Source organism: Hemitrygon akajei, chromosome 30, assembly GCF_048418815.1.
Source record: "Hemitrygon akajei chromosome 30, sHemAka1.3, whole genome shotgun sequence".
Classification (NCBI taxonomy): Eukaryota; Metazoa; Chordata; class Chondrichthyes; order Myliobatiformes; family Dasyatidae; genus Hemitrygon; species Hemitrygon akajei.
Window position 1 is genome coordinate 41,449,599 of NC_133153.1, and position 14,124 is coordinate 41,463,722.

Sequence of the window (14,124 nt, forward strand, 5' to 3'; positions counted from 1 at the left end):
AACCCCATTCTCCCCATAATCTTTGGCACCCTGACTAACAAAGAACCTATCAATAATACCATAAGACATAGGAGCAGAATTAGGCCAGTCAGCCTATCAAGTCTGCTCCTATCTTTTAGTTAATTATATATTCTTATTGTAATTTATAGTAACTTCTTTGTCTTGCACTGTACTACTGTTGTAAAACAAGTTTCATAACGTTCTGTATGCCAATGCTAACAGGTCTGATTCTGACACTCATCAACAGCATCTTTCCTTCTCCAGAATCAGAATCAGAATTGGGTTTAATATCACGGTAAATGTCGTGAAACTTCTTGTCTTTTTGGCAGCAGTACATTGTAATACACAATTATAGAAAAAACTGTAAATGTATATGTACTAAATAGTTAAATAAGTAGTGCAAAATAAAATAGGAAAGTAGTGAGGTAGTGTTCATGGGTTCAATGTCCATTCAGAAATTGGATGGCAGAGGAGAAGCTGTTTCCTGAATCGCTGAGTGTCCACCTTCAGGCTTCTGCACCTCCTACCTGACGGTAACATTGAGAAGCTCCCATCAGTCAATGCAAAGAGTAGGTCATTGAGTGAGGTGGGAAGGACGTGAGTTTAGATTAAAGATAAAGATTTGCATTATTTGTCACACGTTCATCTACTGTGAAATGTGTTGTATGTGTCAACCGAGGATGTGCTGGGGGCAGCCCGCAAGTATCGCCACGCTTCCGCCCTCAACTCACTAACGCTAACCCGTGCATCTTTGGAATGTGGGAGGAAACCGGAGCACCCGGAGGAAACCCATGGGGAGAACGGTGGAAATTGAACCTTGATTGGCGTGGCAGGAATTGAACCCTGATCGGTTGGCGGAAATAGAATTGAATCCCGATCAGTGTGGCAGGAATTGAATCCCGATCGACGTGACGGGAACTGAACCTCGATCAGTGCTGCCACTAACTGCTATGCTTCTGTACCGCCCATGTTACCAAGAGATTTCAATAGCCTGAGGTTCTAACAGGGGCTGCAGATACAGTCAATCCAGCGGGGACTAAACTCATGGTTCTGGCTTCTTCATTCTTCCTTTCCAGTTCTGATGAAGGTCTCGCCCGAAACGTAGACTGCTATTTCCCCTCCATCGATGCTGCCTGACCTGCTGAGATCCTCCAGCACTGTGTGTGTGTGTGTGTGTGTGTGTGTGTGTGTGTGTGTGTGTGTGTGTGTGTGTGTGTGTGTGTGTGTGTGTGTGTGTGTGTGTGTGTGTGTGTGTGTGTGTGTGTGTGTGTGTGTGTGTGTGTGTGTGTGTGTGTGTGTGTGTGTTGCTGAAGAATTGCAGCATCTGCAGAATCTCTTGTTGTTCCTCATGTTCCTGTTATTTTTTTTCAGCGGGATGCCAAAGGCCACTATCTGATCGATCTCCTCTGCCGTCACATGAACCTGCTGGAAAAGGACTACTTCGGAATCAGGTTTGTGGACCCTGACAAACAGAGGGTAGGTTCTGGGAGAGCCTGTGGGCACCAGTCGAGCGCTGTCAGAGTCTTTTGTGCCCTGGCTTTTCCCCATCGAATCTCTTCCCCTTTTATATGCTGTGAACAATGTCTTGGTTTGAAACCATGGGTCAGTTTCAAAGGGCTGAATGGACTCCAACATAGACTCTTTGTCTCGTTAAAGCTTCCTGTGCACCTTCGGACCATGTGGAGGCCAGTCAGCCCTTTACAGCTGCTTTCCCATTCAGTGGAATGGGGCTGCTTGATCTCTACCTGCCCAGGTCAATAATCCCACACCTTTAAAATTCTATCAGTCTCAATTCTGACATTTCCTCCTGGATTCTGTTTTTCTTTTGGGGGGGGGCGGTGGAGAATGTGTGGGGGGAGTACTTCCCAAAAGGCCTGACCGTATTTTAATGTTCTTGACTTAGTCCACCCGATCAGCTGCCACACGGACTTGTCACGTTGACCTTCGGCATTCGTGGGCAAGCACCTGTAAGAGTGGAAGAGATGATCTTGGACAGAGAGGCCAGCGCGCTTAACGAAGGAGCAGCCTGCTCCCCCTTGCATGAACAAAAGGCGCGGCTAAACTTGACGGGGCCGACTCCTCAAGCCTGAAGCGTTGGCTGTTTACTCATTTCCGTAGGTGCTGCCTGACCCGCTGAGTTCCTCCAGCGGCTCACTCTGGATTTCCAGCATCTGCAGAATCTCTGTATTGATGGAGCTGTCTGCGCTACACGCTTCATGCAAGGCCCAGGAGCAGGCTGAGTCCTCAGAGGGAAACTTTATGGTGTTTGGCCAGATTTCAGGGGAGGAGGGAGTCGTGCAGTGTTCCTCCGTTGGTTATACTCTTGGAGCACTCCAGAGAGTGGAGCGCTAGATCCGACACACGAGCGCATTACTGAGCGAAGGGTGCGTTCTCAGGGTCTCCCCTTTGGGTCGAGGACTTGCCTGCATGTGAGAATGGCACCAGTTGAAGAGGGGTAGGGAAAGGACCAAATTCTGAATTTCTAGCCGGCTTCGCTAAAACAAAATCTGTTCTCCGCCTGAATACACTTTGTGGGATTTTCCTGTGCACGAATGGGCTACATTGCAACATTGTCTGCCCGTCAGACGGAAACTCTGCTGGTGAAGTGGTTTGGGATGTCCTGAACGGTGGGGTGGAAATACAGTCCAGATGAAGGGTCTCAACCCGAAATGTCGACTTTCCACATCCCTCCACAGATGCTGCCAGACCCACTGTTCCTCCAACACCTTCGTGTGTTGTCTGTCTTTTTAATATATTTTTCCCCCAAAGTGTAACAAGGTAAACCGTCCATCTTGTCACCGAAGGGCTGAGGAGGACTCGATGTGAAATTGGAGGTGAACAGTGAAAGATAAAAATGAGATGGAAAATAAAAAGAAATTTGACAAACTAAAAGACGTTCAGTAGAACTGTCCGGAAATTTGGGGTGGCACGATAGTGTGGTGGTTAGCACCCCACACTTCACAGTCCAGCGATTGGGTTCGATTCCTGCAGCTGTTTATACGTTCTCCCTGTGATCACGAGTTTCCTCCCACAGTCCAAAGATGCGGCAGTGGGAGGTTAATTGTAAATTGTCCTGTGATTGGGTTGGGATGACTGGGCGGTGCAACTTGAAGGGCTGGAAGGGCTTTACTGCGCTGTATCTCAATAAATAAACGGATAAATAAATTCAGCAGCTGAATGAGTGAAGCTTTAGACAGAGAATTGTTCATTTTCTGGTCTGGTGTCATGAATTGTTGAACAGCAATAATTATTACATTGTTCAAAGAGTCATTATGCTGTTAAATTACTGGATTTTATTTTCTGTTTTGAATCTATCAGTTAATTGTTGTGTAAATCTGAAAAGCTCATGGAAATCAGGGAGGTTAAGTGTGAGAAGTTAACAGGAGAGCGATGTGTCGATTTGCGTCCATGCAGTATTAACTCTTGGCTGTGAGTTGCTGCCAATTTCTAACCAAGACCATTGTTTAACCACTGCTACATTCTGTAAAATCCCAACCATTAAGTTATTGAGCACCGCTTAATTTTGGCATCTTAGGTGCTGGTTGAGTGTCAGAAAATGTAATGTTTTAGAGCAGTTCTGGAAGTTGTTGCTGTGAAGTGTGTGTGCATGTGCGCGCGTGCGTGTTGAATGGAAGTCCATCCATGGACTTATCTTACAACAGAATGATTGCTCCCAATACTTCAGCATCACCAGAGAGAACCCTTCACTCCTCTGCATTGATTCTATAACCTAGAGAACTCTTGACAACTCATATTCTCGGCATTTTTTAGTTTGCATGTCAGACTTTGCTTATGAAAGTGTTTTCATAGAATTGCATCTAATCAACAAAGATTTATATCTTCATATTACCATTCGGGGGAATTTTGTACTCAGAAGACATTGACAGGGTGCAGAGCTGGGCTGAGAAGTCACAGATGGTGTTCAATCTGGAAAAGTGTGAAGTGATTCACTATGGAAGGTCAGATTTGAAGGCAAAGAACAGCTTTAACGACAGGGCTCTTAACGATGTGGGAGAACAGAGGAATTTGATGTCCACAAACGTAGATCCTTCACAGTTGCTGCGCCAGTTGAGAGGGTGGTTAAGAAGGCGTATGGCGGGTGAGCCTCCATTGTCAGGGGGTGAATCTCCATTAGTCAGGAGGCTGAGTTGAAGAGGCACGAGGTAATGTTGCAGCTTGATACGACTCTGGTTAAACCACACTTGGAATATTGTGTTCAGTCTGACAACCTATCAGAAGGATGTGGAAACTTTAGAGAGGGTGAAGAGGAGATTTACCAGGATGCTGCCTGGATTAGAGGGCATGCCTTGTGAGGATAGGTTGGGTGAGCTAGGGGGCTTTTCTCTTTGATGAAAAAAAGTATGAGACGTGACTTGATAAAGATGTAAAAGACAATAAGAGACAGAGATTCAGTCAGCGATGTTTTCCGAGGGTGGAGATGGCGAATGTGAGGGGGTGTAATTGTAAGGTGATTGGAGGAAAGACAGAAGTAGATTTTATACACGGAGAGTGGTGGGTGTGTGGAACACACTGCCAGGGGTGGTGGTAGAGGCAGATACATTAGAGATATTTAAGTGACTCATAGATAGACACATGGATGATAGAAAAATGAAGGGCTATGGGGAGGGAAGGGTTAAATTGATTTAAAATAGGTTAAAAGGCTGGCACAACATCATGGGCCGAAGGGCCTGTGCTTTGCTGTGATGTTCTTTGTTCTGTGTTCTAATTCAAGTGCTTGCCCAGATACTTGCAGTACTCTGTGGTAGGCAGACACGTGAATTGCTAAAACAAAGCTGCAGATGAGTCACTGGGAAATGCGATTCATGTTGATGGAGACAAAATGGTGAGCAAGGACATGGTGGGCTTGGACCTGTTTCTGTGCTGTCTGGCTCTGTAACTCTCTACTCGGGTTTAATTCTTCCCAACAGCAGTTCGAAGTTCAAAGTAAATTTATTATCAAAGTGCATATTGGAAAAAGCTGTAATACCACGGGCTCTTAACTTGGTAAGCAGCCTCATGTGTGGCACCTTGTCAAAGGGCTTCTGAAAATCCAAATGTACAACATACACTGCATCCCCGCTATCTATCCTAACAGGTTTGTCAGGCAAGATTTTCCCTTAAGAAAACCATGCTGACTTTGACCAATCTTGTCCTGTGTCATCAAGTACTCCATAACCTCTTCATTAACAATTGACGCCAACATCTTCCCAGCTGCTGTGGTCAGGCTAACTGGTCTATAATTTCTCTTCTGCTGCGTCCCTCCTTTCTTAAAGAGTGGAGTGACATTTACAGTTTTCCAGTCCTCTGGCACCATGCCAGAGTCCAATGATTTTTGAAAGGTCATTACTGATGCCTCCATGTCTTCAGACGCAGTTGTTTTTTAGGTGTGTATGGATGGTTTTGGGGACAGTGTGGGGAGTTAGGGGTCAGATTAGGGTTTAGGGACAGGGATGTGGGGGAGTTAGAGGTTATAAGACATAGGAGCAGAATTAGGCTTTGATACCCTGACCGATCAGGAAACGAGCAACTTCCACCTTAAATATACGCACGGACTTGGCCTCCACCACAGTCTGTGACAGAGTATTCCACAGATTTACTACTCTCTGGCTAAAAGGAATCCCTGCTTGCTTCTCTTCTAAAGGGTCACCCCTCAATTTTGAGGCTGTGCCCTCTGGCTCTGAATACCCCCAATATCCTCTCCACATCCACCCTATCTGGTCTTTTCAACATTCTGTAGGTTTCAATGAGATCCCCCTGCATTATTATCAATTCCAGTGAGTACAGGCCTGAAACTGACAAACGCTCCTAATATGTTAACCCCTTTATTCCCGGAATAATCTTCGTGAACCTCCTCTGGACTCTCTCCAATGACAACACATCCGTTCTGAGATATGGGGTCCAAAACTGTTGACAATACTCCGTGTGACCTGACTAGTGCCTTATAAAGGCTCAGCATTATCTCCTTGTTTTTATATTTTATTCCCCTTGAAATAAATGCCAGCATTTCATTTGTCTTTTTTACCACAGACTCAACCTGTAAGTTAACCTTCTGGGGGTCTTGCACGAGGACTCCTAAATCCCTCTGCACCTCTGATATTTGAACCTTCTCCCCATTTAGATAATTGTCTGTTTTACCAAAATAAATTATCATACATTTCCTAGCACTGTATTCCATCTGCCACTTTTTTGCCCTTTCTTCCAATTTGTCTAAGTCCTGCTGCAATCACATTGCTTCCTCAGCACTACCTACCCCTCCACCTATCTTCGTATCATCCACAAACTTTGCCACAAAGCCATCAATTCCATTATCTGAATCATTGATAAACAATCTGAAAAGTAGTGTTTCTAATACTGACCCCTGAGGAACACCACTAGTTACTGGCAGCCAACCAGAAAAGGGCCCCTTTAATTACTACTCGCTGCCTCCTGCCTGTCAGCCATTCCTCTATCTGTGCCAGTATCTTTCCTGTAATGCCATGGGATTTTATCTTGTTAAGCAGCCTTGTGTGTGGCATCTTATCAAACACCTGAAAATCCAAGTAAATGACATCCAGTGCCTCTCCTTTGTCCACTCTGCTTGTCACTTTAAAGTAGGGTTTAGGGACAGGCATGTGGGGAGTTAGAGATCAGATTAGGGTTGAGGGACTGGTAAGTGGGGAGTTAGATGTCAGGTTAGGGTTTAGGGACAGGGATGTGGGAAGTTAGAGGTCGGGACAGTAAATGAAGTGTTCGGTCAGAAGCCATGGTTCACGTTAGAGCATTCTGTGGTGGAAGGCCAATGATCCTATGAATAGATGTTGGGTCATCAGGCGCTGAGATTGAAGATCAGTGATCCCAGTGGCCAATGGCTGAGGTTGGTGGGCCCCATGGATGAGGAAAAGTGAATTCCACGTCAGTGAATCCTGAGGTTGCGGGTCGGTATGAGTCTGGAGGCGGCTGATGCTGGGTTTAGAGGCCTGACTGTTTCAATGGGTGGGAGGGTGAGAGGATGGGGGATGGGAAAGGGGTTTGTTTTGCTGTTGTTGTTTGTGTTGTTCTGCTGATCATCGTGGACATGGTATGTTGGTGCCAGAATGTGTGGCGACTCTTGCAGGCTACCCCCAGAATGTTCTTGAATGTGTTGGTTGTTAACACAAAACAACACAGTTCACTGTATGTTTCAGTGCACAAAGTTTAGAAGTTCAAATCAAAGTGCATATATGTCACCATATAAAACCCTGAGTTTGATTTTCTTGCGGGTATTCGTAGTAGAACTAAGAATTACAATAGAATCAGTGACAAACTACACACAAAGACTGACCAGCATTGTGCAAAAGAAGATAAATTGTGCAAATAGAAAATTATAATAATAATAATTATTCTTTTTCTAAATAATATTGAGAACATAAGTGGTAGAGTCCTTGAAAGTGAAATATATACATGTGATAAATAAATGAATCTGAATCTGTAGAACTTCACCAACCTTGCAGCCTCTTTAAAGAATCCTGGCGGCTGTCCATATTAATTAATTTTCTTCTCTTGAGTCACACTGAGATCATCTAAACTCAATTACTGTAGGTCACTTCAGTGAAAGGAGAGCTTCACCCCATTCATCTTGCCTGCAGTCGACTCTAGCAGCGAGCCCGAACGGGTTCTGATGAACAATCCTGTCCCAGCTGCACCTCTGCTGCGGCAGGAACCAACGCAGTGAGAACGTTGCAATGCCAGGCCCCGGTCACCATGCAGAGAGGACGCTGGCGATACCAGAGCTCCAGGACTGAATCAGGCTTATCATCACTGACATACATCGTGAAATTTGGTGTTTAGTGGCAACAGTAAAACTGCAAGACATTAAACTTACCATAAATTAAAATAAGAATATGTAAAATATAAATAAGTAGTGCAAAAAGAGAACAAAATAGTGAGGTAGTGTTCATGGGCTCGTTTTGGAAATTTGATGGCGGAGGGGAAGAAGCTGTTTTTAAACATTGAGTGTAGATCTTCAGGCTCCTGCACCTCCCCCTGATGGTAGCAATGAGAAAAGGGCATGTCTTGGGATAGGGAAGGTTCTTAATGAACCTTAATCCCAGCCTTCTTGAGATCCCCAGCCCCCAGGCCATGCTGTTTTCTCACTGCTGCCATCAGGAAGAAGGTCCAAGTGCCTCAGGACTCGCACCACCAGGTTCAAGAACAGCTACGACCACCAAAAGGCTCTTGAACAAAGGGGGATAACTACACTCATTTAAGGACTCTGTTACATTGCTATTTCATGCTCGTTATTTATTACTATTTATTTATATAAGCGTTTGCATAGTTTGTTTACTGTTAACGGTTTCTGATGTTTACTGTTCTGTAGATTTCCTGAGTATGCCTGCAGGGGTTGTATGGTGACATGTATGTACTCTGATAATTTTACTTTGAGCTTTGAACTTGAGGCACTGCCTTTTGAAGATTTCCTCAATGGTGGAGATACTAGTGCCCATGATGAAGCTGGCTGAGCTTACAACCCTCTGCAGCTTTTTCCAGTCCAGTGCAGTGGCTCCTCCATACCAGACAGTGATACAATCAGTCAGAATACGCTCAACTCTATATCTGTAGAAATTTGCTCAAGTCTTTGATGACATACCAAATCTCCTCAGACTTCTTTGTAACTTCATCAATGTGTTGGGCCCAGGAGAGGACTTTAGAGATGCTGGCACCCAGTGGTTCAGGAATTACAGATCTACAGCAATGTGGGAGCAGAATCCCAAGGTGTTTGATGTTGGTGGAGTTGTGGACAGTCTAGAATGTTGTCATAGGTTACAACAGGACATTGACAGAGTGCAGAACTGGGCTGAGAAGTGGTCGATGGAGTTCAATCTGGAAAAGTTTGAAGTGATTTGCTTTGGACAGGGTTAATGGCAGGATTCTTAGCAGTGTGGAAGAACAGAGGGATCTTGTGGCCCAGGTCCAGAGATCCCTCAAGTTTGCTGCACAACTTGATAAGGTGGTTAAGAAGGCGTTTGGAGTGTCAGGTGATCGGGTGATGGAGTTCAAGAACTATGAGGCAACTCTGGTTAGACCACACGTGGAATATTGTGTTTGGTTTTGGTTGGTTCATAATGGTTAGGATATGGAAGCTTTAGAGAAGATGCAGAGGAGATTGACCAGGATGCTCCATGGATTAGAGAGTGTGTCTTATGAGGACATGTTGAGCAAGTTAGGACTTCTCTCTTTGGTGCAAAGGAGGATGCGAGGTGACTTGATAGAGGTGTACAAGATAAGAGGCATAGATCGAGTGGACAGTCAATACCTTTTCCTCAGGGCAGCAATGGCTAATACAAGTCCATCATACGTAAAGCCTTCCCCAGTATTGAACACATCTATACAGAGTGCTGTCGTGGGAAAGTAGCATCCATCATCAGGGACCCCCACCAGCCAGGCCATGCTCTCTTCTCACTGCTGTCATCAGGAAGAAGGTACAAGAACTTCAGGACCCACTCCACCAGGTTCAAGAACAGTTATTACCCCTCAGCCATCAGGTTCTTGAACCGAAGGGGATAATTTAACTCAACTTAAGTTGCTGCGTCACTGAACTGTTCTCACAATCTGTCGACTCACTCTTAAGGACTCTTCATCTCAGGGTTTCCATATTTGTTGCTTACTTTTTATTATTATTATTTTTCTCTTTCTTTTTATCTTTGCAGTTTGTCATTTTTTGCACTTTGGTTGTTTGTCCATCCTGTTGGGTGTGATCTTCCATTGATTCTATTGTGTTTCTTGTGTTTACTGTGATTGCCTGCAAGAAAATGAACCTCAAGTTTGAATATAGTGGCATATATGTACTTTGATAATAAATTTACTTTGAACTTTGGATTAAAGGATCTTGTTTTCCATTGGCCCATGCAAGGTTAGCACATTCATTTGGAATCATCTTGCAAAGCTGGAGGCTATTCAGCCCATTGTGCCAGTACTGACTCATTGAAAGGATCCGATCCCCAGTCTCACTCCACAGCTCCCCCATGTAACGTTTGCCCTTCAAGTGTCCTTCATTGTTCTGTCAGATGTTCCTGCTGAATCTGCTCCCATTCCCCTTCAGATGTCAGCTTGCTGTACGAGTGAGATCTCCCTTAGCTCTCTCTGTGGATCCGATAACCTTCCTTTCCCTTTTACTCTCCTGTGGCCCAATATCTGAACCTGAATTAAATGCAACTTTTAACTTTCCGTGATAAAAAAAGAATGCCAGCTTCTCTAGTCTGTCTTCCGATAGCTACACAGTTACAGTGACAGTTCTTTTTAAAGGCACAAAATCATACTCGTGACGTTTGACGGTGCCATGGCAACCTTGAAGTAGGGATGCCCTTGTGCTAGGCCGAGCCAGGAATTACAGAGGAGGGACTGAGTGTGCTCCACAGGGAGAGAGAGTGAAACACACCCCACCTCTTCTGAATCAAGGCGTCTAATATTTCCCATTCTTAATGTCAAAGTCAAAGTAAATTTATTATCAACGTACATATACATCGCCGTTACTACCTTCAGGTTAATTTTCCTGCAAGTGTTTACAGAAAATAAAGAAATAAATTTATGAGAATCTATATATAAACAAAGACTGACAAACAACCAATATGCAAAAGAAGATGAATTGGGCAAATAAAAAAAGATAATACTGAGGGCATGTGTTGACCAGTGTGACCTCCACTGTCACCCATAACATCCAGTGTAACCTTCACTGTTACCCATCTCATCCAGTGTACCTCCACTGGATAGTTACACTCTGCCCCAGCAACACTGTGACCTGAACCAAGAACCCACCATCACAGTTGATCTGCAGCTTCCAGAACTTTCTCCACTTTCCATTCACTGATCTTGCAGCCACACCAGGAGGCCACTCAGTTCTTCCTGTGCATGATAGCTCTCTGAAAGTGACCTCCCATGGGCCCGACTCTGCTGCCCGGGAGCTGTTGGGCGACTCCTGATCTGAGGGAAACTCAGTTGGATTGTCCCTGAACTCTCTACAAACACAAGCAAATAGGAGCAGGAGCTGGCCTCTCGACCTCTTTGTGTCTGCCTCACCGTCCAACATGCCCATGGTGATCCATGAAACTCCCTTTCTCTGCCGTTTCCCAGTGAGATGTAAGAACAGGGTTTCAGAACTTTTCATTTGTCTTTTTACCCTTGAGAAGTGCTGATGGATGTGAAGAAATGGGAACAGCTGGGTAGGATTCTCCCTAAGACATCTTCCCTAGGCTAACCCAGCAGTGGTCCATAAGACCATATGACATAGGAGCAGAACTGGGCCATTCAGCCCATTGAATCTGCCCTGCCATTCCATCACGGCTGATTTATTATCCCTCTCAATCCCATTCTCCTGTCTTCTCCCGTAACCCTTGATGCCTTTTCTAATCAAGAATCTATCAGCCTCTGCTTTAAGTGCACCCAATGACCTGGTTATGGTTAAAGTGGAGCTTGATAGGTTCTTGATTCCCTGGCCTCTGCACCTGTCTGTAGCGATGATCAGGAGATGGTGTGACGGTTTTGGTTTATTATTGACATGTACCAAGATACAGTGCAAAGCTTGTCTTGCAAACTGTTCGTACGGGTTAAATGGGCCTCAATGACTGGGTAGCGTGGCAGGTTGAGGTGCTCTGAACCTGATATCGTCAGGAAGCCACTGGCTTCTCGTCTCTCTCAATGGAAGTGGCTTGATGGGAGTGTAGTGGTTAGCATAACTCTACTGAGGCAGTGATCACCGACTGGAGTTCGATTCCCGCCGCTGTCTGTAAGGAGTCTGTACGTTCTCCTGTGTATTTCCTCCAGGTGTCCTCATTTCCTCCCACATCCCAAAAGACGTACCGGCTAGGGTTAGTGAGTTTTGGGCATTCTACGTTGGCACCAGGGACACTTGCAGGCTCTCGATACAAGCAACGCACTTCACCGTAGTTTTGATCTTCCAATATACGTATGACAGAGAAGTAAAGCTAATCTCTATGTCTCTGCTTCAGTTTGTTTCCCGTTCCGTCTCTGCTGGTGATTGTGACCGAGAGGAGGATGGAGGGGCGAGGATAGGGCTGGGGCCATTTGTGGATTCTCCTGTCACCCCTCAACTGCATCCGGCACCCAGGATGGGGGTGGGCAAAGTCCTGATTGTTTGCCTGTGATAGCAGCCACACCCGGTACACTGCTTCGCTGGACGGGCCTCAGACCCCGGTGAGATCGGGACGTTCCTGTCCTGGCACACGAAGTCAGCTCCGACAGACTGAGTGGATGAGATCCAACGGCCAGGAAGGAGATTCTCCAGCACTACATGGAGAGCCAAGAGCATGACAAGGCATAGAAGTCATGGTCATCCACTGCAGCCAGGGAAGACCCCCGTTGTGGCGTCTAGTTGTTCCACTGGACCTGGACCTCCAAGCTTGAGAGAGTGGAACTGCCCCATTGCAAAGGCTTTTCCACTTACAAGCTCTCCTGCACAGGTTTCCTGTCAGTGTTGGATACGAGCGTCAACTCAGCACTGAGAGAGGAAATGGTCAATTCAGCAGCACAGAACAAGCTTTTCTTTGAACTGTGGGAGGAAACCAGAGCACCCGGAGGAAACCCACGCAGTCACGGGGAGAACGTACAAACTCCTTACAGACAGCGGCGGAAATCAAACCTGATCTTAGAGCTGGCGCCGTAAGGAGTTACGAATTAAGAATAATACGCAGACAAATGGGTTTAGCTCGGAAGGGTATCTTGGTTTAGCATGGACTAATTGGGCAGAAGTGTTACGTATATGCAGAGCTACATACTACATTGGAGTGGTAGGATTAAAAGTTTTTACTGAGTGAAGTTAGTAACGGGTACACACTGGGTGCCTTACAATGTGGGTGCTATGAGCCGGGTCCACGAGGATGAAAAAAATACGTGCACTCAGAAACCCAGAAAAGAGCCTCCCGGTGGCGGGGGCCCAGTCAAATCACCGCACAATTGATTGGTCGCATGCGCACTTGCCATATTACCGCAATCGATCTGATACGGTTCACGAGAAGCCTGTTCCTTTAGAAAGACATCCATTTGGAATAGAGATGAAGAGGAATTTCTTGAGCCAGAGGTTGGTGAATCTGTGGAATTCATTGCCACAGACAGCTATTGAGGCCAAGTGAATGAGTATAGTTAAAGTGGTGGTTGATAGATTCGTGACTAGTAAGGGCGACAAAGGTTACTGGAAGAAGGCAGGAGAATGGGGTTGAGAGGGAAAATAAATTAGTCATGATGGAATAGGATAATCTTGATGGGCCAAATGGCCTGATTTGTTCCTATGTCTTATTTTCATGTGGTTCCTGTGTTATACGAGTCTATAATGTTCTTCCTTTGCAGCTAATTAGAACCGCTGGAGTTTCTGAGTTGCTTCTGTACATTGTTAACTGCCTAATATTAATGATTTTGATTCTAGGATTTTAGAGCAGATATGCTGCAGACGCTGGAAATCTGAAACAAAAACACAGTATGCTGGGAATTTTCGACAGGTCAAGCGGCATCCATGGGAATGGAACTGGGGAAGTGAGAAGTTGCAAAGAGCCAGAGGGGTAGAGAGAAGAAACAATGCCTGTGATAGGATGCAAACATAAGGTCAAGCAACAGTCACATTAAAATCAGAAACATAAGGTGGTTTCCTGAGATGGGAGGTTCATAATCAGCTTTATTAACACTGATTTTTGTCACAACATCAGTACAGTAAAAATATTAGTAATTTTCATCAGGACTGGAGAAGAAGAGTAGATGCCAGAATAAAAAGGATGGGGTAGGAGTACAAGCTTTGAAATTCGATTGCTCATTCCTCTCCTCGCCAGCATTTTGTGTGTGTTGCTCTGGATTTCCAGCATCTGCAAAATCTAGGCAATGAAAGATCCGATTTCACGTACGGTCAGTTGTTGCTTTCCAGCTCTGCCGGTGGTATGTGTTACTGGGTGTCAGCCAGGATGTCCTCTGACCTCTGGAGCTGGAATCCCACAGCTCCCACTACCTCTGTCCTATTCCAGCATTCGGGAGGAGGTCTGGAGGACGGTGGGATCCTCAATATGGAACGTAACTGGAGCTGGAGCTGAATCCCATGCCAAGCCCGCAGTTCGTGATTGGAGTTTGAGCTTAGTGAAATGAGGCAAAGAAGCTGTGAGAGGATCTGAGATT

At 45.4% G+C, this 14,124-nt stretch overlaps 1 protein-coding gene across 4 annotated transcripts in view; it reads left to right on the forward strand.

Moving 5' to 3' along the window:
* Positions 1-14,124, forward strand: part of frmd5a (FERM domain containing 5a) — a 168,609-nt gene that overhangs the window by 112,766 nt on the left and 41,719 nt on the right. For 3 of the 4 annotated variants that reach the window (XM_073032696.1, XM_073032695.1, XM_073032693.1), the window contains exon 2: positions 1,372-1,476. In XM_073032696.1, the coding sequence (XP_072888797.1) occupies positions 1,372-1,476 (105 nt within the window). The remainder of the gene's footprint in view (positions 1-1,371; positions 1,477-14,124) is intronic. The other variant, XM_073032697.1, reaches the window with a different exon arrangement.